The sequence below is a fragment of the Diprion similis genome, chromosome 2 (assembly GCF_021155765.1).
Source record: "Diprion similis isolate iyDipSimi1 chromosome 2, iyDipSimi1.1, whole genome shotgun sequence".
Classification (NCBI taxonomy): domain Eukaryota; kingdom Metazoa; phylum Arthropoda; class Insecta; order Hymenoptera; family Diprionidae; genus Diprion; species Diprion similis.
This window is the reverse complement of record NC_060106.1, coordinates 18,946,344-18,971,581: the sequence shown is the minus strand read 5'-3', so window position 1 is coordinate 18,971,581 and position 25,238 is coordinate 18,946,344. Positions and strand designations below refer to the sequence as shown.

The 25,238-nt window shown below is 33.3% G+C and overlaps 1 protein-coding gene across 7 annotated transcripts in view; it reads left to right on the top strand.

Moving 5' to 3' along the window:
* Nucleotides 1-25,238, top strand: part of LOC124416484 (trichohyalin) — a 70,297-nt gene that overhangs the window by 19,166 nt on the left and 25,893 nt on the right. For 3 of the 7 annotated variants that reach the window (XM_046897606.1, XM_046897605.1, XM_046897608.1), the window contains exons 2-4: nucleotides 5,347-5,496; nucleotides 9,019-9,115; nucleotides 14,924-14,979. In XM_046897606.1, coding sequence (XP_046753562.1) covers nucleotides 5,347-5,496; nucleotides 9,019-9,115; nucleotides 14,924-14,979 — 303 coding nt within the window. Of the gene's footprint in view, nucleotides 1-5,346; nucleotides 5,497-9,018; nucleotides 9,116-14,923; nucleotides 14,980-18,158; nucleotides 18,296-24,136; nucleotides 24,875-25,238 lie in introns of those variants that run through there. The other 4 variants (XM_046897601.1, XM_046897603.1, XM_046897604.1 and 1 more) reach the window with 4 other exon arrangements.

Genomic DNA, 25,238 nt, shown 5'->3' with positions numbered 1-25,238 from the left:
AGTTTTCCGCACGAGTTGCGTTGCGTAATTCGTTTTCAAAGCATTTCTCCTATTACATCACAACGAATTTTCAGACTTCAAACATATTTCTCATTTTATTTGATTACATATATAAGAAGCGGAAAAAACTGCGATTAAAATAAAAATGTGTATATCTATCTCTCTCTGTTCCTAAAAAAAAAAAAAAAAAAAAAAAAAAAAAAACGAACAGCCTGTACGCAGGATAGCCGTCAAAGGCCACACAAAAACTCCTGGGAGTAATTAGATTTGTGATTCGTTAAAAAGCAAAGGTCGCCCACTGCGATTCTGCTTCACGCACTCGTCGTGGTCGTTTAACCAAAGAAGATAGGCGGGTTGATGTTGTTCGTGTTTGGCTAATCCTGGCTAAACTCGACCCCACCCTCCAGATAGTGGAAAAAGAGAAACAATTCTGTGTTACACAACCGTGTTAAAAGTGCTACGCGGGTTACGTGTTCTTGCGATTTTATAGGAACTTGATATTCGTCGTTATCCAACTCCAATCGATCTACGATCTCGAAATATCCGTGAATTCATTGTCAGAAATTTTGTCGTGCATTTTTTATTGAATAGAAAAAAATTGTACAAGTTTGACTCGACTGAGTGAGAAAAAATTTGACAAGTTTTAATTGCAATTATGTGTATACATATTAGGGTGGCGCAAAAAAACCGAGAATTTTTTTTTTTTTTTTTTTTTTGAGTTTCGTGTGACAAAATGTTAGTTTTTGATGTTTTAAGAGCCCACTCCAAAGGATAGCTCAAAAAAAAATTTTTAAGAGGTCGCTCTAAATTTTTTTAAATGTCAAAAATCGTCAAAAAATTAAATGAAAAAAATTGTATTTTCAGTATTTTGTTTGATTTTTAATCCATGTCGTGGTGTATTTTTATCGATTTTTCTTTACTAAATAAAAGAAAATAAAGTCTATGAATATTAAAAGATCGCTCGAAAAAATTAAAAGAAATGCATCAACAAATTAAAAAAAATTATGAGCGACCTTTCAAAATTCAAATTTTGAACTGAAACTTTCGGAAACTTAATCTTTTTTTTTTTGTCTATAAAATTATACCGTAGCGAGAAAAAAAATTGAAAAAAATCGATTTTTGACGATTTCTGACGTTTTAAAAAATGTGGAGCGACCTCTTAAAAATTTTTTTTTTTAACTGTCCTTTGGAGTGGGCTCTTAAAACATCAAAAACTAACATTTTGTCACACGAGACTCAAAAAAAAAAAAAAATATTCGGTTTTTTTGCGCCACCCTAGTACATATATGTATCAACTTGTTGTCAGTTTTTTCTTGCCTCTTCACTCCACAGATTAATAATCGTTACAGAAATCGTTGTCAAATAATATTTGACAAACTTGAAAATGAACTGGAGAAAACTAAGGCGGTGGTTCAAGGAAACTCGAAGTTCGGATTCGAACTGAACAGATCGAACCAATCAGTTATGTTTGTTCTCGACCTGGACCTGCTCTATTTACAACCACGTATTTCAATTCCCTACATCCCTTTCGATTTGGATGTAGACAGTTCCTGTATCCACACAAACACACGCACTTACATATATGTATACATATATATTATGTACACGTACCTACATAAGTATATATATATATGTATATGTATATATATAGTTGTATACAACCCAGGTCACGATAAAAATGTTTTCCTTATCCTGAGGTTCAAGGCGACTTTCCAAGCTGCTCACCTAACGCACGCAGTTTGATTTATAAAGGTTTACCTCGTCGTAAAGAACCCTTATTTCCATCCCTTCCCTTTTTTTCTTGTGTGTTTTTTTTTTATTTTTTTTTTTTTTTAGACTCTTTTGGAATAAATCATTTCGAGGAAAAATAATGTTCGATAGAATTATTGATGCAGGGGTCTAGAATATATTTTCTTTTACCTTTTTCTTTCACTCTTTCGTCGTTGAGATGTTGAAATTATGGTAGAAATGTATGAAAGAAATGAGAGATGAAATCGTAGTAGAAACAATTTGGGCAGAGATATTATTCTGTTTATATAATTAATAAATTTTATCACTATTATCCGTATATTTTATGTGAAATATTCGTGAACATCTTTAGATAATAGAATGGGATCGACGAGATGATGCATTGTTACTACTCGTTGTCTTGAGAAAGGGTGGAAATTCCCATTTTAGCCCAGTTCTTGAGCGCTTTTATGTAAGTTTTTATATATATGTGAATAGTGAGAGTGTGTTACGTATGTACATATATACATATCGCGTCTCGATAAGACGTACCGACGGAAAAACGAAGCCCTTCTTAAGACGAGATCCTATTACTGATCAACTATACCCCATCGTATATGCCACGTGTATTTTCAATCTCCGTTGCGGTGGTTGCGCTGTTTTCGCACGAAATTCCGAATTTGAAAAGTTCCGAAAGCGATAAGTTTCCAATTTTTTTTGGTACGAAACTTGAAATAAAGAAAGAAAACTTCGGAGAAACTTCAACGTTTCGGATGGTCCGAAATCCGACGCTTAAAGTTTCGGAAGGGCGTAACTCCGGCAAGTCAAAAATTCCGAAAACGCGAAAATGAGACATTTTTTTTTTAATCTAAAACATCGAAATAATCGGAGAGTTTTAGTTCTGTGAATTTCTGGCTCGGGAAAATTTCACCTCTTTGATCTTTCTTTGTTTTGCATTTTCGATATATCTTTACCTTCGGAATCCTATTAATTCTCATTTTCGTTACACTTTACCTTTTATACTCCACAACAAAAATTTGTTTTAAAATAGTAAAAATTGATTTTTTGAAAAAATTTCTTTTTCAATTTCACTTCCAAGTCTGTTGCGGGAAAAAAATGTCGCATTTTTCAAAATTGCTTCCAGAAAAAACTAGGTCACGTGATCGTAGTTATTGATTCGAAATTCTTTTGTCAAATTTAAAAATTACGAAACAATCAGATATATGTTGTAGTTCTTGTTATTACTATAATTAATATTGTGATTGTAACAATTGTTCTTCATTATACATTGTACAAAGTAATTGCTGTTCTTCCACCACTATTACTGCTACTACCGTCACTATTACTACAACTTTTCCCACCACTCCAATCACTACCACCTTTGCTACAGTAATAGTATAAATTTCCATGAAAAGTTGCGATTATAAAACGGCGTGCGGGGACGTCGTCCGCTTGATTGCACGACGAAGTAGTAATCAGGGAGTTTGGTCGGACGCCACACCGAGTTGCTGCTGCTGCTGCTGCTGCTGGTCTTTGATTAGTTTTACATGTGTAGGTGTAACATGGTATTACCCATACATATGCATACGTACAATATATGTATATATATATATATGTATAAAATACACCTGTATAGCACCCCCAGGATGAATGACGTCACGAACCTCCCCGTCAATCCTGTTTGGAGAGAGCGAGAGAGGAGAGAAAGGGCGTCCAAAGTTGGAGAGAGAGGGAGAAAGAGAGAGAGAGTTTGCCAAAGTACGGGCGTGGCTTTTCCGTGACGTCACAAACCGACCGAGTCCTTTCGAGATAGGGAACAGCCGCTACTGACGTAACTGGGTCAATCAGATCTATCGGAGATTTTCTTATCTGGTTTTTCATTTTCATTTTTTTTTTTGTCTTTTTTCTTTTTTCTTTTTTGTCCGCCACTCCGAAGACCGAGTTTGTGCATGAAATTTTTTTGATACCGTTAACTTTTTTCTTTTTTTATTCTTATTCTTTATTTTGTTATTTAACTTCTCTTCTGTTTTTACTGACTCGTTTCTCATCCCGTTCTTTTTGGCTTTTATTTATTTATTCTTTAATTTAGACTTTCAAATCTGCGGGAGCTTTTGCTATTCGCGCTCTGTCCCTTTTTACGCGGGGATAACTTGAAACTGCTAATCATAGGTTGTGGTTTCTGGATTTGGATTATTTAGATGAAAATCTGGTAGGTAGGAGAGAGAATGCGAGATTTGAACAAGTGATTCCTAAATTAACACGAATTATATTCACAGTTTAGAAAAAAAAAAAAACTATTTACATTTTTGTTTAATGGTATGTTAGACGCAATTGATGGAAAAAATAAGGAAATGAACAATTTGTCGAATTTCGTAGTATTCACGAGACTATTTCGACAGGTGTATGAAGAAATGCGAATTAAAGTTTCGATTTTCGTTGAAAACAAACTGAAACCGTTTATTATACTTTTCATATTAATAAATAAATAATATATTATTTACTTAGTAAAAAATATTTCTAGTATATTATATGCGTCGATCAGATAAAATTCATTTTATAAACATTTTTTATCTCTAAAAATATTTTCAATTTTTACTAAAAAAAATTACAATATATTGAAAATAAAAGATAAAAAAAAAATCGAAACATTTTTTTCAGTTCGACATTTGTAGATTATAATAAAAAATATTGTCGGAACGTTGTTGTTGTTGTTGTTTTATTTTTTTTTTATCTCAAATTTGAGTATGGCAGAATTTTATCGGTCGTATAATCACAACACGAGATTCGTGTTGTGTTACTGCGATTCTTATAGTCTGACAGGAAAACATAGAAAAGGCATTTCGATACACGCCAACTTGTTCGATACGCAATTTTTAGCCTCGCCCGCGGCAAGTTGGCGGAAAGAGAGATTGGCTCCCCAAAAACTTGGCTAATCCTCTTCGGAAACTCGGGATATAATAGAAGGTACATATATCGTATCCTTCAGCGGTGGCAAACTCACTCGAGGAGATCGATACTCGTGTGTATTCCTTCCCTTCGCTTTATTTGAAAACTGGCGCGGGGGGGGGAGGGGGGGGGGGGGGTATTATTTCTACACATCCGTATGTACCTATATATATTTATTACAACGCATGTATTATACAATATTGTATTATACAGGGAACGAAAATATTTTCTGCGATATATATTCATAAAAGAAAATCAAATTTTTAGTATTGCGTAATTTTTATATACATTTTTTCAATTTTTTTTTTTTCTTCTCAATTTAGCTTTCATTCTATTCAGTTTATCGTTGTTGTTCGTGTATATAGAATCTGACAGAATATTTCATTGGCCAGATTTCTCCTACATATCGTATCTTCAGAAAGAAGTACCACAAATTTAGAAGCCTGTTTAAGTACTTTAAACAAATACAATTAACAAAAAATTGGTATTCGAATTTTACGATCAATATTATATAAATATTTCTTTCTAATCTGGAGTTTTGATATTATTTTCATTCTGCGTTAAGTTTATGAAATTGGTTTACAGCGCAGTTCCTTTATCCAGTACCGTAACGATATTTCTATTATATTCTAATCCTATAACTCACCGTTATAATCTTCGTTTCCGTTTCAGAAACAAAGTATGATGGTTCGACAACTCGAGGAGGAACTTCGATTAAGGATGCGAGGACCCAGCGTTGAGATGCAGCAGCAGATGGAGGTTCTCTTCAATGAAAACGAGCATCTGACTCGTGAAATAGTAATACTTCGCGACACGATTAAGGTATGAATTTCCATCAACGTTATGTTCTTAGTTTGTAGTCTGGAATTGGAGCTCAGATGAAAACGAAAAAACAAACATAATATTTTCATCGCCGTTTTTGTGTGAGATTCTTTTTTTTATCTTTCAAGCAGGTCAGATATTGGTTATAGAAAGAAAAAATAAAAATAAAAAATGCAATCCTGAAATTGGTATCAATGCATTGTTGAGGTAAACCAAACGTCGTCATCACCAAAAATGCAGTACTGATAACTATGATCAGACTAATGAGTTGTACAACTTATAGTACTACATTATAATTCATAATAATCGCAACATGTAACGATAGTAATTTTTATTCAACATCGTAACTATCCAGTAACAACCAAAAAACGAAAAATTCTATTCACAATCGTCACTGAAAATATATTATGAAAAAAACATTTATAATCATTTGCAATACACCCCGGACTTACAGGGATTGATATTTTTCTCTTTCTTTTCATCCAATCTAATGTTTATACAAAATCGGTGGAGAAATAACGGCAGAGGTTAGGTTAGGTTAGGTTAGGTTAGGTTAGGCAGAAAGAGAGGAAATATGAAAAAAAGTAAGAAAGATTTTAGTCGAGTAGTGATGAGAGTCAAGTAGAGTTGTTTTATTCTGGTTAGGTTAGCTTAGGTTAGGTTAGGTTAGGTTAAAGTTGATTTAGGTTAGGTTAGGTTAGGTGAGGCAAAGAGAGAGAGCCAAGAAAAAAAAGATAAGGAAAGTAAGAAAGATTGTCAGTCGAGTAGTGATGGAGAGAGTTGTTTTATTTGGGTTTGAATAAACGCCCCATGGTGTTGACACGGTGTTGTGAGACAACCTGTACATATAGGTACACACCTACCCTCGCCTCCCTTTCGCCCTTTCGCCCTTTCGTCATGCTATGCTGTGTATTTGCTTAGCTTTATTCGCGTAGGCGCCTGCTGAACGTTTAACCTGCAGCTTTGAGGCACGGAAATAAACAAAGTTTCGGCATCCCTACGTTACGGGGTAAATGACATCGGCTATTTTCGTCCTCCTGCTCTCCAATCTTCGTACAACACCAAGGGACGAGACTCGCTTCAACGTTCTCCGGTCGTTTCTCCGTCTTTGGTATACCCATCATCCTCCTCCTTGATCTCTGCTATGAATCGATGAGTAATCCTTCTCAGAGTCCAAATCCCACGCCGATGAAACATCATCGAACACTCTTACCCTTCACGAATTCTTTTCGACGCAGAAAAACTCCCCGAGGAGCTTTGCTCACAACCGTGACGATCGCATGGGGTTCGATAGGGATTAGCGATGAAATTGCAATCGCTATCCGACTCCTATCTTAGGGAATTTTTTGGGTTCGCAATAGTCTACTAGTACTGGAAAACTACTTGTTGCAATTGTCATTAAAACCTTTTTACTAAGAGTGTCATCAGTATGGCATGTCTTTTTATTTCAATAATTAAAAAAAAAAAATTCAATACGATGGAATAATAATCGATTCAAAAGGCTTATTAATATCGAATACCTATTACAAGTTTGTCGATGAATTCCTGTCCTACTTTCGTCAGACTTGCATATTAGTGAAAATTAGCCTTGAACTCTGAGTGCCTAAATTAGATTAAAAATGAAATGTTCGGGTATCGATTGCATCGTTCTCCCTCAACCTATTCAACGAAGCATGATTCTCCACATACGATTAGAGACTCTCTTTCCTTCACGCCCAAAACCTGACCCAACCCAACGAATGCACAGTGTGTAGGTATGTATCCTTCGCCGTTGAATAGCCTCTATACAGACTGTAACGAAGGGTCGAAGAATTGTAGTTTGGAAACGAGATTTGACGGTGAAAGGAATACAGCAGCTGCAGACTAGACAGAGTAAATCTGCACAGACTGCAGCATGTTTGAATAGACGACAAGGAAACGGCCGTTGCACTTTTCCTTTTGATCGTATAGCTGCTGCCTCTAAAACCCTGCTGACTTGAGAGAGCAACTGGTCGGTTTTTGGCTGACCTCCAAATTATGCAGACCTTCCGGGGCACTTTCGCTGCTCGTTTGATCATCGTCGTTTATTACTTTGTCGAGATTCTAGATTTTTTCTTCTTCTTCTTGTTTTCTTCCGCTTTCCGTATCACGTTGGTCACGTTTCGTTTTCACGTTACGCATACGGATGCCTTTGAACAAAACCAAGGAACAGATATTTCCGGTTACTTAACTTATTTGGCCTGATCGTGAATCGTGAACCAACATTTTTTTTACCATCGTCTTGTGTTTAATTATGTTAAGCTCGTTTAGAAGCGTTAATTGATCTCTTCACTCTACCACAAGTGTATGAGAGATAACAAGTGCAGGTACTTGCTTCACTTCAATGAATTTATTTCAAGCACCAGCTGTTGTGAGAGAGAAATTGAGAAATATTGTTATTCGATGTACGTGGTGTCCGATATTCACGTGGCTCAATTCAAATCCGACACTTAGTAAGAAAAAAAGATCGAACAAAATCTTCATTTCAACGTTGTGGACCCGTTACAGAAATAACTTGTGAAAGTCAAGCTTTTACAATACAAAAGCAATAAACGAGGGAAAAACCCTTGACATTAAAAGCAAAACTAAAATCATTAGTTTTCGGTTATAAATAATATAAAGCCGAAGGAAAGCGTGAACAACCAAACTTCGAACAACCGAATTGATAATCGCTCGTTTCTACTTGAGATCAGTCAGTGACTGTTATCGATCATTGATTGATCAGTCGTAGTGTAATTTCCACGAGCCAATGGCGATTCCTAATTTCCTGATCATGTCCCAACAATGGGGCGTAAATGACGACGATCAAACCATTGGTAATCGATGGTCACCATGATCGTGTGTTTTACATGTACCCATAATGCAATGTTGCCAAATTACCTTCACAAGCGGTTTCAACTAAGGAAGCGGAAGTAAAGTGACGGGAAGTCGAAAGTCGTGACCTCGATCAATTTTAGTACCTACACCTAATTATTTCCCCTTCGTTGCTTCGACGCCGTCAAAGAGAGGCGACAAATTTGTTAACTTTCCCTTCCTTCCCTCCAGGTGTAACCAACCTCATCGATAATTATACAAGACGTGACAATAGAGTTACGGATTCGATGTTTTCACGGGTTCTAACATCGTGGAGGAAAAACTTGTTCATCGGTCGATTGTTTAACTGGTTAATTATTTTTTTATTCAGTGGAATTTGGACGATTCCACCAGTTTTATAAATTTTATCTTAGTCAAAACTACCTCGGACGGTATCAAAAAAATTTTATCTTACTAATCTGCTACGTTTTTTGTTTTTATTGTTGTTATTATTATACCCGTTGAACGTTTATCGCAACGAAGACAAATCGGATACACAGAAAATTCATTTACACTGAATTTCTTTCTTTAGAAGCAAATAATTCTTTGCCAATACCTGAAATTTTAGAGTAAGATAAAATATTTGGGGGTGGAGGGTTCTTGAATTCGATTTACCAATTTTTTTTTTTTTTTTATAACTTTCTGTTTCAGGAGCTTGAATTGAGGATAGAAACTCAGAAGCAAACCCTCCAGGCGAGAGACGAAAGTATTAAAAAGCTCCTGGAGATGCTTCAGAACAAAGGAATGGGTGAGACATTTGTGAAAAGAATTATATTTTACTAAAAATTATGTACGTACGTACGTTGTTTTTCGTTTTTTCTTTTACTTTTACGATGTTTTAAGATGAAAATGAAAAAAGAAATTAAATTTTTTTCTTTCTTACGTGACAATTAAATCTCATAAAAGTATAAATTCAAATCGATTTGTTGTTGTATCGCGTTATGTGTGTGGAATAAAAGTGTCTCGTTGTGATTTTTTTTTTTTTTATTCTCGATTGTTTGTTTTTAATCAGTTCTCGGCTTATGAAAATTTTTGTGTACAAACGATACTCTGGTAACCTTGCCGATATTGTAGAAAGTGAAATATTAAATTAAAGAGGGTGAAAAGGTATTCGAACAAAGGTTTCACTCTTTTGTTTACTTTATTAATAACCCGCGGAACTGTGAGGGATGAAAAAATATCCTGCATAATGACTGTGATTGAAGAAAACGATCACGCCGATGTGATTTTGTAAGTTACACCGGATTACACGTTATACATATATATATATTTATATATTCGTCGCTTATAAAACTTTGGTATTAATTATACCCGTGAAGGAATGAAAAATGAAAAGCACTTCGACTGTTTTAATTAAACGCTTGGCCCTATGTTGTAATACATATATATATATAATGCCTGAGATATTGCAGATTCGTTTAAATAACAACGGAAATGACAATTTTTTTTCTTTTTTTTTTTTTTATTCTTTATACAACAGTAAAAATTTATTATACCTTTCGTGTCTTGTTTCTTAATTATTACGTTTTTATCGTAAAGACGAATCGATCAATAATATTCTACATAAATATATAATCATCCAAGTTTTCAGCCATTGATTTATTAAAAGTGTAATACATTATTATTAAAGCTAATCAACATTCAAAATCTTTCGTATTTTTTACACTCTGTTGCGGGTTTGCGATGAATTTATCGTTTTAAAACGAGTGTGCAAAATTTACTCGATATCCAATCTGCACGATTCTTACACCTATGTAGAATCATCCGACTTGCAATTCCGTGCCTTGGAATTGTGCTGAGAATTTTAGGAATCCGGGTCAGCATCTCGTCGCCTCGTTTCCTTCCTTCAGACGCGGAAATTTCAACTCCGCGTTACTTACCGCGACCTCCTTAAATTCTGCTAAAAATTTCAGACAAGGATCAAACCACTTTTCGCAACAAAATTAGTTTTTCTTTTTTTTTCTCTTCGAGTTTTTTGTAACTTGGAAATATCTACCGTTTCAAAAGTAATTTGGAAATTTCCAAAATATGGGGTGAATTTTTCACTTTTCTTTTTTTTTTTTTTTTTTTTTTTTTTTTTGCGATAATAAAATAGCGAAAATTAGTTGCAATTTTATAAGCTGTTTATTTATGAGTTATTCGTATAATTAGTAACGTTTCATAGTTTGCCGCTCTATGCCGGAAAATGTGTGTTACATTCCATGGAGAGAGAGAGAGAGAGCAAAGTGAATCGAGGAGGGAAAATGAAATTGCAGACGACATTTTCATGCGGCATGGAAAGAGCTCGTATTTTTCCCTGCAATTAGATTAAAACCCCAGACGCCGGGAGGATCCGGGATAAAATGCACCGCGTATCTAGTTGGTCTAGTCTAGCACAGATATTTTTGTAATGAAATTCCCCCGAGTACCTACCTTTGACGAACGCCATGTTTCGGTTGGGTTAGAAATTACAAATTTCGATGGCTGGTAACTATTTTGAAAAATTGAATTGCGATGAAAACAAAAAAAAAAAAAAAAAAAAATACATTTACACTTGTTGCAATCAGGGTGTAAATTGTATTTGAAATTTTTTTTCAAATTTATTAAACTTCTTGTGAAATTTACAACTGTAACTTGCACACTGATTGACACTGCTAAGTTTTTTTATTTAAACTTCAATGTACGATGATATCAATTTTTTAATTTAAATAATTGAATTACACTGTTTCTAATATTTTCAACAGAAGTGCTTTGAATTAGGTTTCTGGATAGCATTTTATGTGTTTTGGGGTCACTGATTACGAATCTGGAATAAGATTTAATAAAATTAAAGATTGCAGATCCAATATGGCGGACGTGAATTTCAAATTCGATCGAATACGGTCAAAAAACTTTATGCAGAGGTTTTTCAGGCTCGCTGATTGGATTCGTAACGGTGAATTTTAAAAATCTGATTTCAGATTCGTTATCAGCGAGCCCAAAAACCCCTGGACATAGTTTTTACTCCGGATTCAATCGAATTTTAAGTTTTCGTCCTACCATATTGTATCCGCCGTCTTGAATTTTTAAAAACCCGGATTCAGATTCTTAATCAGCGATCTCAAAAGCTCATAACTTATATAAAACATGTTGCATAAAAAGCTTGTTAATATACTATCAGAACTAGCAAAAAACCGGAAAGCCAAGTTCTTTAAACATTCCCAAAAAAAAATAAGAATACTTACCTCCATCACTCAAAGGGTTAACAATGTTAATATATAATAATCAATCTGCTGATCCTAGCTTTCGTCAGAGGGTATCAAAATTTCCTAGTAATATCTCGGGAAGCTGGATTCCTGCGGTTTGTGTAGTTGAATTCATATCACAGATATATACCCATAGAGAAACGGGGATGGTATCCACGTCCCCGCAGATATTTCAAGAATTTCGTATTACCCAACGGGGAACGATTCGCTTGTACCTATTTACCTGCCATCTTTGATATGTAGGTTCGGTTCTACGTACACACGCACACACGCACGCGCACACACATATATATATATATGTATAAATACGTGGGTAGGTACATGAAGACTTGACGGGAACGAAAAGAGAAGAGAAGAGAAGAGAAAAGATAGGGAATGAGGTCACAGCAGCCAACCAACAGTCCCATCACGTTTCGCAGCTAGACTTTGGTATTAAGCCGACCTCGACGAGTTAAGGGTCGGTACACACGGGGCGAAACACTAACTAGTATTTACCCTGATGCCTGCCATGCAGAGAGAGAGAGAGAGAGAGAGAGAGAGAGAGAGACGAGGTAGGGGGCATCGCGATTTACCGTCTTTCAAAGCCCTCGGGGTATTTTCGCAAAAACACCCTCCCGCCCATGAAGATTATTATACAGAGGGTGTATATATATATAGGGTATTTCGCGAGAACTCCGCTAAACGTTTGACCATGAGATTTTTGAATTTCAGTAAAGATTTTTCTCAAATTAAATACGCGCCCTGAAAAAGGTTGGAAGTGAAAAATTTTACAAATTTTTTTATTTTTCAATCACATTTGATTGACCTGTCATTTTTTTTTATCAAAACGTCTAAAAAACATCTAAATTTATTCTTATTAAACAAGATTTGACTAAAACAAAAAAGTAACGTTTGGTTTCCGAAATTATATATTTTAGAGTAGGGCGACGTTTTTTTTTTTTTTTGTTTGTCTTCTATTTTTTAAATCGTTGCCTCAATTTTTTGTTTTCTTTTTCTCTCTTTTTCAAACTGTTATTCATATTTTCATCACCCGCAAGGTTACCAGAGAATGTTTGAAAAAAATCAATCGATAATTAAAAGTACGGAAGTATCGTTTCGTTTGGAATTGGGTATATGAAGAATATTTATGTACAGGCTTTACGTTCGTATTTAAATATCTAGCATTTATTATTACTCAGTATTGTAATTCAAGGATTGAAAGGTCTTTTTATTGTTGAAAAATTGGAGAGAAAAACGCGTAAAAGACTAGAACGGATATAAGCGAAAAAGAAACAATTGCAGACTGGCGTCGACGATACGTTGACATTAATTTTTATTCTATTATCATTTTGTTATTGCTGTGACACACATGATTTTCTTAGTTACAGGTATTGTTATTCCCATCTACGTATATATATATATATATAACTATTCCCGTCCAATTGTTTATTATAATTTTACGCTCATATGTTTACTCATTATTAGTTATATTAAGGAAATTGGTTTGCCAAAAATCGATACTTTTCCTCAATTCGTTTAGCCTATGTCACGTTGAAAATAGAAAGATGAAAAATTCTGGAATTATGTTGAAAAAGATTTACGAACAGAAATCTTTTCTACAGTCATTTCAAAGATCTCTCGTATTATTTTCAACAAAATTTAATATACCTATCGATGCCAACGTAATGGGGAAAAAAAAACCATTTTGACGCTATTTGAAATCTAAGTAATTGTTTGCAATGACAGTTTTTTTTTTATTCTCAGTATTTTTGTAAAGATCTCTTCGCATCTTAGAAATATTAAAATTAGACAAATACTCTATGCGCGTCCTTGACGCAATTTGTTTAATAAAAGTATCGATTTTTTGTCCAAACAAACTTCTTTAACCGTACGCTCAGGTATTCACGAATATTTAGAGCTTAGGCTATATCCTACCACAGCTGTTAGTAGCAGAAAACGACACCATTTCACCACCGCATAATCCATCAACATTCATGAATGAATGAGTAAATGAATGTAGCAACAGCAGCAACATCAGCAGCAGCAGCAGCAGTTTATTTCTATTACGTTTGTCTCTGACCAAAGTTTTGAAAGACAGAGCAGAAAAAAGAAAAAAATTTAAAAAAAATGATTAGAGAAAAAAAAAAACCACAAGCTGATTAGTTCGAAAGAGCCTTGTGGTATTTCCGTTTTGCTAATGTGTGCTTTATTACGGTTACGGTTTTTTTTTTTCTGTATTCCGTATTCTGTTTTTTTTTTTTTTTTTCTTTCATTGTTGTCTTTTGTTTTATTACGCTCTTAAAATTTATCGCTCCAACATTTTTTTCAGGATTCTGTGTATAAGATTTTAGGATCCTCACTTCGACGATGACGGGACACGCTTTTTACGTGTATACACTTTATACGTGTCCATAATATTATATCGCCTCTCATAACTGTCTACATGATATATATGTATACATAACTATTTTATTCTATGTACTCGTCTATTCTTTACGTTACTTTATATATATATATATATATATATTATTATATATACATATATGTACGTGCGGGACTTTATCGGTAAACGATATAATATTTTTCTCGAATATTAACGTCGCGGTTAATAAATTTTACGTCAATCTTTGTTTCATTATTATTATTATTGTTGTTGTTGTTATTGTTATTGTTATTATCCTGCACGATTGATTAAAATCGACTAGCGCGGAAACCAAAACTTTAAACGTATGATACTAAAAAATTTTGATAACGGTGTTTTTTTTTTTTTTCTATTAATATTTATTTTTTTTTTTTTTTACTTAAGGGTCAAAACGCAAACGATTACTTCAATCGATGTCTTTAATTATATCGTACAAGTATAATAATCGTACAGAAACGATAGTATCTTTTCATTTTGAATTTATCAGGATAAACTTGATGAAGCGTGATTTTTTTTTTTTTTTTTTTTTTTTTTTTTACATTGTTATTATCATTATTTTCTATTTTTATGCGTAACAGCGAATGTTTAACAATAAATTTCGTTCACGTGAGAAATACATTTTTTTTTTTTTTTTTTTTTTTTTCTTCCGAAAATATCGAGAATCAACATGTGATTGATATGTATGTAGGTATATATATATATATATATATATAATTTTATACAATTACTTGCGGTGGTCAGTAAAAAGGGTAATTTCGATAGCCGAAGAGGGAATAAATAGTCGGTGTGTGTTTATCGTGTGGTGAAATTTTTTCCAAGTCAAAGGATGAGAAAAAAACAAAAAATTGACTTAAAAAAAAAAAAAAAAAAAAATTAAAAAAAAATAAAAAAAAAAAACTTTTGCAGAGCGAATTGGCTTCTATTGTTGTAGGCAAGGAAGAGGAGCGGATTATGTTCCAGCAGATGCAATCCATGGCGCAGAAGCAGGTTCTTAACCATATCTCTCTACCTGTGATATACATATATTCATTAAACTATATTTATACATATAATATACTTATATACATATGTAACATGTCTGCTGCGTATGCGCGTGAATTATTTTTCACACGCATACACGCGTATACGTGCGTATGTGTATACATATATATGTTTCTTTATTTTTCTCAAATCAGTTATCGTATTATCACTGTTATCATCATCAACATCATCATTATTATTATCATCACTACTATTACTACTACTACTACTACTACTATCATTATTATGATTATTCCATTTGTTGAAATTGATCAATGTTTGACTGTATATGTATATAAAAAAAAAAAAAAATAGTCGCTTGAGTAGTTGATTGCTCTCTGTGATTCCGATCATTATATCGAAATCATTAATATTTTTCTTTTATATCGTTGAGAATTATACTTTTCAGTCGTTTTTTTTTTTTTTTTTTTCCCCCAATTGTTATTCGCGATTTTTGTCAAATTTGTTCGTCAAGTCCTCTGAAAAATTCCTCTCACTGTATCACAGAAATACAACGTGTAGAATTTATTTTTTTCCTTTCTTTTCGTTTGTCTGTTGTTGTTGTTGTTGGCGGTTTTTTTTTTCGTCTCCCAATTTAATGTTGTTCTTTTTTCTTTTTTCAAATTCGTGTTGCAATTTTTTTTTTTTTGTTTTCTTTTTTTTTTCTCATTTCGATCGTTTTCAGAATTTTATTTACCTCGTAATCGCGTTCAAAATTGTCGTAAAATGCATTTGTTCTACGTTGAAAATTGAATCGAAAGATCGTAAGAATATCAGATGAGAAATTCGAAAATGATTGGAGTCATGGAAGAAAGGAGTAAAAAAAAAAAAAAAAAAATGTCGTAGTGCCTATGTGTATCATACATAATTCATACCCGCACATCGCATATACATTTTCATTATCAATATATATGTATATTTATCATGTAGATGTAACGAATTGACGCTTTTTTGAAATCTTTTTCTTTAATTTTTATTTCATCAAATTCAGTTTTTTTCTTTTTTTTTTTTCACCTTTCCACCTCGTATTCAACTCTTGTTTCTTCTTTATGATAAAGAAAATCGTACGAAAAAAAAAAAACGAAAAACGAAATTGCTACACTTAATTTGACGATCGTATGTAATTATTGAAGAAAAAATTCTTCTTTCTTTCGGATCAAAAGTTCTAATTCAAACGTTAAATCTAATAACTAAGTATTCAGACCGTGTTTGTTATCGTTATTATTATTACACTCTTTTTCTCTGCAACGCTTTTTTGTATTTCCAGATACGAAGTAAACTTGAATTAGTTGCAAATTTTGTTTATATACTTTAAAAAATAAATCCATATAATTCATTCGTGAAGAAATTGTTAGAATTTTTTTTTTTTCTCTGACCATCATTTTTCATTTAAAAAATCGTTGTTCGTGAACTTCCTCCAGTGGCTCACTTTTCTTTTTTCAGAAAAAAAAAAAATTCAAGACCCTCAGTCTAATAAAGCAGTCAGTTCTGAGCTCGCGGAGGAAACTCATTGGTCTACACTTGAATATCGACTTTCGAATATATTTGCATAAATAATGAAGCCAGTATCCCGCCTCCTGGGGGTGAATGTTAATGAATTGTTAGTACAACTTTAATCAAAATCAAAGCGGGGGTGAAAAGGTAGAAATTTAAAAGTGTCGTTATGTTTTTTTTTTTTTTTTTTTTTTTTTTTTATATATCCGATTTGGTAAAAAGTTTTTTTTCTTCCAAATCACTTACTTCGTCTCTGTAAATATATATATTTATGTATAATACGTATAAATAATTTTGAAATTTATATATATACACATATAGGTGCAATTACGATTGGTTTGTTTTTTTTTTTTTTTTTTCTTTTGTTTTCAGTTGGAGAAATAATTTTCTTTTTCGTATAAAAATTTATTTTTTGTTTCTTCTTCAGATCCCCGTTTAATTATGTCCTGCACTTTTGTACAATATAATAGAGCGCCTGTTAGCCTGTTAGGTTTTAGGTGGAGTCAACGTGGCTTTGTGTGGCATCCGAAATAATATTCGAAGGATCTTTATTGGTCGCTTATCATGTGGATACATATTTAGATATACTAAATGATTATCCTTTGAATATAACACGACCTTATAAACATTATATGCACATGAGTGTTTTTTTTTTAAAAAAAGGAAACACACGCATACACACACTCACATATAATTTCATCGAAGCGGAAATTTTTTAAACACCGCGATCCATGCACACAACTTTATATACTTATTATTACTAATATTGTTATTATCAAGATACGAAAATAACATACTTCGTGTGACACGCGATGTATTATTATTGTTACAATTATTGCTCTTGTTATTATTATTAGTATTATTATTGTTATTATCACTATTTTCTTTCTACATTTTTACTATGCAATCTTTTCTCTGTTTCGTCTCGTCTATCCAAATTTACCACAAACACCACCACCACCACCACAAGTTTTCTTATTGAAATTTATGTCTATGGTTTTGAAAAAAAAAACCTTGAAACAAAAAGCATCCTTTTTTTTTCTCACGCACGTTACGTATATCATATATATATATATATATTTATAATAAGAAGAGAAACAAAAAAAAAAAAAACGTCGATTTCAGAATCACTCTATGGGAATTAACAATGAAACACACAATTGGAATTTGAAAATCTTTCCGTAGATTATATTCTGGTATAATTTTTTTTTTTTTTTTTTTTTTCTCCCCAAGTACATACAACATATATTTTTATCTTCAATTATTATTTCTCTTACCGTTGTACAACACGTAGGAGAAAATTTAATGGAAAATGTATCGTCGCGTAACTTTTCTCTGAACGATATTGAAAAGGATGAGAAAAATACAGACAGAAAGGAAAAACGAAAAATGAAAACAAACCACACGCGCGCACACACACACACCCACACACACGCATACAAATAATAATAATATGGAAAATATTAGAAATTTATACACAGTTTGTGTGTAAATGTAAAAAAAAAAAAAAAAAAAAAAAAAAAAAATCTTGAAAATTGACATGAGAAAGAAAGAAAAAAATAAATAAAGAAAGAAAGAGAGAAAAGATAAATGCGAAAAATGTACGATATATGCTGTTCGGATGCGTGGAATGAGCTGCTTTGGATGTGTAGGTGGTAAGATGATAGCGACCCTCGCAGGAATATCGCCCACATCCGCCTTTTCGTCACTCACCCCGACATCTCAACAAAACCAAAAATTGCCACCCAGAGAACTGCGAGCCCAGTCCCTTCCACGGAGGACTGACCAGGTACACTTTACATTACAACAAGAAAGAGATTGAAAAGAAAAAAATGAATAATACGAGTATAAGAAAAATTAACAAAAACAAAAAAAAATTAGAGAAAGAAACCAACTTGACGAATAAATAATTAATTGATCTTAAAATGGAAAAAGTTTCGAGAAAGAGATGAAGAATACTCGGAAACAGGACGCGGCGACTATCGACGATTGTTTATATATATAAATATACATGATATCGATCAATCGATTAATCGAAATTTTAGTTCATCAATTGATTGTCTTTGATTAATCGAAATTTTGATTCAATCAATTGATTGTTTTTTCGATCAATAGATTCATCGGCAGTTCATTCGATCGGGATATTCTATCAAGCGATCAATCGGAAAAACAATTGATCGAATGCCACACTTGATCGATTAATCGCATATCTCTAATATGCACTAACTAATTCATTGATTTATTGATCTATTACGTTTCTTCTTATATCAATTTTACTACACCGTGCAATAAGAGCAAAAATCAAATGCCTTTTCAGTTTTTCACTTCAGTTACTCGAACAGCGTACCTAATTATTTATTTATTGATTTATTTCTTCCTTTTTCCTTAATTTGCAATTACAGCACCGATTATAATTATTTTTTGACGCAGCATCGCGTCGCCGCGTTCTTCACTGCCGAGTATCGGAATATATAGTTTAGATTGTGCACAGATTTATGTGTATAATCAATATATACATTTGAATAATTGTGCATTACAACCGCATAACTCTACACGTATTTGTAGATCATATCGCATTTTGAATTCGTTCGAAGTGCAGATATTTCACCGTTTACAGATACTTAACCCCGATTAACAAAAGCTACACAATAATTAAACAATTCCTTGTTTATCTACACCTATGATACCTAACAAGGCAACGATCTAATGACACAAGTTTTTAATAATTTTTTTTATCGAAAATTTAGCAATTTTTATCAAACTCATTTAATTTAACCGTCAATTGTTTAAATTATTTTATTTCCCTTCTTCAATTTTTTTCATTTTGTCGATTCCAGAAATAATAATTTTTATTTATTTATTTTTTTTCTTATCTAGAACTGTCAAGACAGTCAAGAACGTTTTATATCGTTATTGAAAAATGAATAAAAATTTAGGAAATCGACGTGTAAATTTAAACATAGAAAGACAGAATGCGTAAATTGCATTTACGAAATACATGCATACAACATTGATTGAGATCGTCGATGATTTTTGCATGTGCGAATGACGATTCAACCCACGTTAATCATTAACAATCTGCATTGTTCTGTTTAAATATTAACGAACACGTAATTTATTGTAACCGCTGCCTTGATATAAACGCGCGCTTATCGCTTACTTTCAGTAAATCTTTTACATAATATATATATATATATATTTATATCAAGAATTGCAAATTTTTCTCGGCGAGTGAATATCGTCGCCGCGCTTTCAAACCTCGGAATAATTATTCTCTGTCTTTGTTTGTTGTTGCTTTTTTTCTTCTTCATTTTCTTTTCTTTTTACCTCATAAGCGGTGCGAAGTTTATCCGTATTTTGCAAATCTCGTCAATTAAGAAAAGCTTTATACAACCGGGTTGTTGGTCATTTTATTTACCATAAATCCCGTCTCGCGTATTTGCGATACACCGCGTAGGTATACGTACAGAAACCTCGTTAATACATAGGTATGTACTACTTACTTGACGAATAATTAAATACCTACGACTTGTCATTGTAACGATAACACATGAGGCAAGTGAGCAAATTTAATTATACGTGATATACTTTATACAGCTATATAACATAATATTATATACATATATACATATATATCGTCTGACAATCAGCGGTGTATAAACAATTACTATATAATTAATCTTCATATATGTGCATATTCATATACACGCACGCACACACACACACACACACACGCAAAATCGTGACATTTATCTATCAAACGGATCGTTGTTCGTGTGTATTTATACATACATTGCATAGATCGTAATTTCTGATCAATTATCAAATATGAATATACATATAAATATACATATATGTATCCATACAATACATTATCATATATGTACGGAATGTTCAACCCTGCACTTTAGCGTTTATGTATGTGTAACACATGTACACAAATATATGTAATACATCAATCACTGAATGTCGACCATTATCACTACTATTATTATTATTATTATTATTGTTAACTGTTGTTTTTCTTGTTCTTGTTTTTATTATCGTTATTATTGTTATAGTTGCACAAAATGATTTCTAAAATATCACCCGACGATATCGCTTTTGTCGAGATAATTAATTGAGCTATGATATTAAGACTTTTTTAAATAGAAAATGAACCAAGTTCTTAGCGGGGTTAGTATAATTGTTGAAATCACTTGGTGGCAATTTTCCACGACTCGTTTCTCTTCGATAATATAATTGTATGATTATTATTATTATTATCATTATTATTATTTATATTTATCATCATATTTTTCTTCTTCTTCTTATTCTTCTTACTCAACGTCTTATTCTGATCATATATATGTATTATCACCGTTATTATTATTCTTCCTATCGTTATTAATATACTACATATATTACATATATACCTATACTCATCACCCATATACAACTATATACATCACGTACATTATCCTCTCTATATACATGTATGTACGTTCACCATATAATGCATATATACCTATACCTACATATATACTATTAATTGATTAAGACTTTCTAGAAAGTATATAATCTATAGTAACGATTATATATTATATACGTATATAGCTTTGTACGAATGTTCTCCAACTATACACTTCACATATACCTATATATATATACATATATATATATATATATATACATATCTGTTTAGTTGATTGAAAATTGTTGATCGTTAGATGTTTATATTATGTATTATACATTATACATTTTATATACATAAATACATATATGTATAGGAGATATAATGTGGAGGTTATAGTTTGCGAACATTTCGTTATTATTATTATTATTATTATTATTATTATTATTATTATTATTATTATACAATGGTTAGATCTTGTCCATTTGGCGTTTATTATAAACATATTTACAATATGAATTAACGTAGATGATTAGATAATTTTATAAATGTTAAAATTTTATTATATAAAAGGCGACTGTTTTTATTTAGTTACTTTTTTTTTTATTCATTTTTTTTTTCTTTCATCGACTGCAAAACTCAATTTTATCGTTCGGTTCACACTCATGTTTACACACATATATATATATATATATATATATATATATATATATATATATATATGTGCTAAAATTTTCGAGTAGGGAATAGAAAAAAAAATCTTCAACGTAATAATAATAATAAAACAATAATCATGATCAAATGAAACGCGCGGAGAGTGTGTGACCTGAACGATAAAATGTAAATGTTTTATTTTTATTTTTTTTTTTTTTGTCTTTCTCCCAATATCAATGCCTATGAAAAAAAGTATATAAAGAGTTTGAAAAAGTTGAAAGAGAAAAGAATTTGTGCAAAAATTCGAGAAGAAAGATGAAGTGTAGTATAACGTATCCTATCATCATACTAGAAATATTATTACGTGAAAGCAATAGTTAAAAGTCGACATAAAATTCAAAATCAAGCATCAATGACTTGTATAATAAAATTAAATATAATTAATACTAAACGTGTTTGTGAAAGAAAGACGAACAAAAAGAAAAGAAACTAAAGAAATAGGGAAGGAAAAAATAACGTCGTAGAGATGGACAATGTCAGCCGTGCGTCGCGGTGGCGAAAGAACTGCGGCGGCGCCCGGCGCCGAAGAGGATTTTATGACTTTTCTGTGTATATAGTATATACATACATCTACATATATGTCAATTTCCAAAAAAAAAGAAAAAAAAAGAAAAAGAAAGAGGTTTCTTTTTAGTTGGACGTTTAAATCCAGGTCGATACGTGATACATAATGTACTACATTGTACCTTATACGAATACAATATACATATATATATATATATATGTATATATATATACTGCTGCATGTGTATATAATCGAAATCAGGCAATTTGGATCAACGGGTGTGTTTTTTTAATATAACGAACGCGAGCAACGAAGGATCGATCGATGATCGATCGATCGATCGATCGATATCTCGTAACAACCCTGAGAAACCAAAAAGACAAAAAAAAAAAAAAAAAAAAAAAAAAAAAATAAGATAGAAAGAATTAGGAAAAAAATAAAAATAATAAAAGAATGAAAATGAATTGTGAAAAAAGAATAAAATGTTTGAGGAAACCGGAAGACAGAGAGAAAAAGAAAAAGAAAAAGAAAAAAGAGAGAGAGAGACAGAGAGAGGGATAAAGAGAAAGAGAGAAACAAAGAGTGGTGCAGGAAGCCCGGCGGAGCGTCGCTTTTCTTTCGTCAACCAAGGCGCGTTGCCCCCCCCCCCCCCCTCCCATACATTGCACCAACCAACTTCCGTTTTCCTAATACCCAAATTACTAAGCCTTCTCTGCGCCGATAATCCGAACCTAACTTCTCATGTACAGGCTGATTCCTTCGAGATATTTTCCGCTTCACTATAAAATTCTTTCGGTATTATATATCGTTTTCGATTAGAAAATTTGTGCTTTTTTTTTTACTTTCTCTCATTTTTTTATACACAGTTTTTACAAATTATACAAATATATATATATATATATACGAAATTATACAAATTTTTCGAGGTAAAGATTTCTTGGACACTCGTACGATTACTTGTCTGATTTTGTGAGAATAGTTATTGAAGTACATGGAAGAAATCGGAGGAAAGTAAAAGATTATGGGTAATTGGATGATATATCTTCTTCTTTTTTCTTTTTTTTTCCTCCTAGTTTCAATTTATCTACAACCGAAGGAAATATTTGACCAACCGAATTGTCGATGAAAAAGAATTTTATTTTTTATGGACAAAGTGGGCCATCTAGAAAAAATCGTTTTATTTGATTTCCGGACGAGCGGGGGTCGAAAAGAATTTAATTACCGCGTAGTAGCTGGGTTACAATATCAAATTCTCAAAGACTGGAAAATATATTTCTTTGTGAAATTTCAAAAGGCAGTAATTAGCTGAAGATAGGAAAAAGTCAAAATGTAGAAACGAGTTCAAAGTATAGAATGACAAAATATTGAATCTTAATAAGGATTACAAGCATTTATACACCCAGGTACAGAATCGATTGTACTTTGGCCATTCTATATTCGGATTTTTTCATACCTCGACCCGCTACATTTTCAAATACTGTGTAAAATACATTTTTTTTGTCTTTGGAAATTCCATGTTGTCAGGACCTGATCTGTAATTGTGGGGTTAAGAATACAAGTGGTGCAAATCATTGTGACCCTATTTTTCAGGACTAAGGAATATGCATTTAATGTTACCATCAATTCTGTGTGTCAGGAAAATGATATTCCTTTGCTGTAATTCCATGTCTCAAAAACGGTTCAAAATTACTCTTGCTAAAATACTAAGTATCGTTAATGTCCTAACAAACAACCTACACCACTTGCATCCTCAACCCTTCGACTGCGTGGCCACGATTCCACTTCTTGACCTCGTCTTCTTCCGTTATCCATTCGTTATATCTCTTCTGTAACGCAATTTTTTCATCCAAATTTAAAATCTCTCGGGTTTTCACCTGCGGCGCATAGAAGGCTCATTCGCTAAGGATTATCCACAGACAAACAACTCCCCCCGCCCCGAATAATCCAAACGATAAAAACAAAAAAAAAAAAATCCAGAACCCACCGGGCTTCGATTAACTCTAGTATTGCTTGTTAAGGAGCTCAAAGCGACGAACGAGACGCTGAAGAGCCTCCAGACCCAGCTGGAACTCGCCTATGCCAGCACAGCGTCTTCGGGAGCGCCGGTAGCTGGTGGCGCAGGATCGGGGGTAACAACCCTCGGCGGAAGCGTCGCTGTCCCAGGCGGTGTTCCGGGGAGCACGACCTTGACAGCGATCCTGGAGACGAAGGACGCGCGGATTCAGACCCTGGAGAAGGAGGTCGGGCTCCTGGAGGCGGAGCTGCAGCGGATCAGGGAGTGCGGTGGAAAACTGAGGGAGCAGCTTCTAAGGGCGACGGCGGTGCCCTCGTCCCATCATCCCTCGGGCGTTTTGCACCAGGTCAACCTCCAGGGATCGAACGCCGTAAACTCCTCCGCGTCAGCTTCCGCCTTTGGCTTCAACCATTCGACCCTTGTCAAGGGCGGCCAGCAGCCATCCGCGAACAACAACTCCTCGAGCCTAGCGAACTCCTTCCTCGCCAATTCCGCTGGTCTTGGATCTTGTCTAGCCGGAATTTCCGCCGGCGTTACTACCGGCGTTTCTAATCCGTACACCGAGCGCTACAACCATGGATCGGAGAACCCGAAGCATCAGTCGTACCACCTTAGCCATCAACATCAGCATCAGCATCATCATCATAAGCAAATCGAGTCATCATCAGCAGCTGCTGCCGCCGGCGCCCTTGCACTTCATGCTCACACCTTTAACAAACACGACATGAACTTCAAACGACAAGTAAGTTTCTTCATCAACAACGTCCGCATCGAAAAGAATGACGTCGTTTAGAACATCTTATAATCTATGTATCTCTATTACCAGCTCGCATTCCTATATACTCGTAATATACGTATATATATAACTATATTTTCAAGGCGTTTAGGGATGTGTGTGTTCATGTTAACGTTCCATGGAACAAACTATGTACATCGCCGATTCCATCAGGTAATAATACTCTTCAATTTTCAATAGGGTTATGAAATGTACTGATATATTCTTATTGGGAGACTTGACACGAAATTATCTACTCGCACAGAACCAATTACTTACTCAACATCCGTATGTTGGATATAATAATTCTTCAAATGTACCGCAACACGCT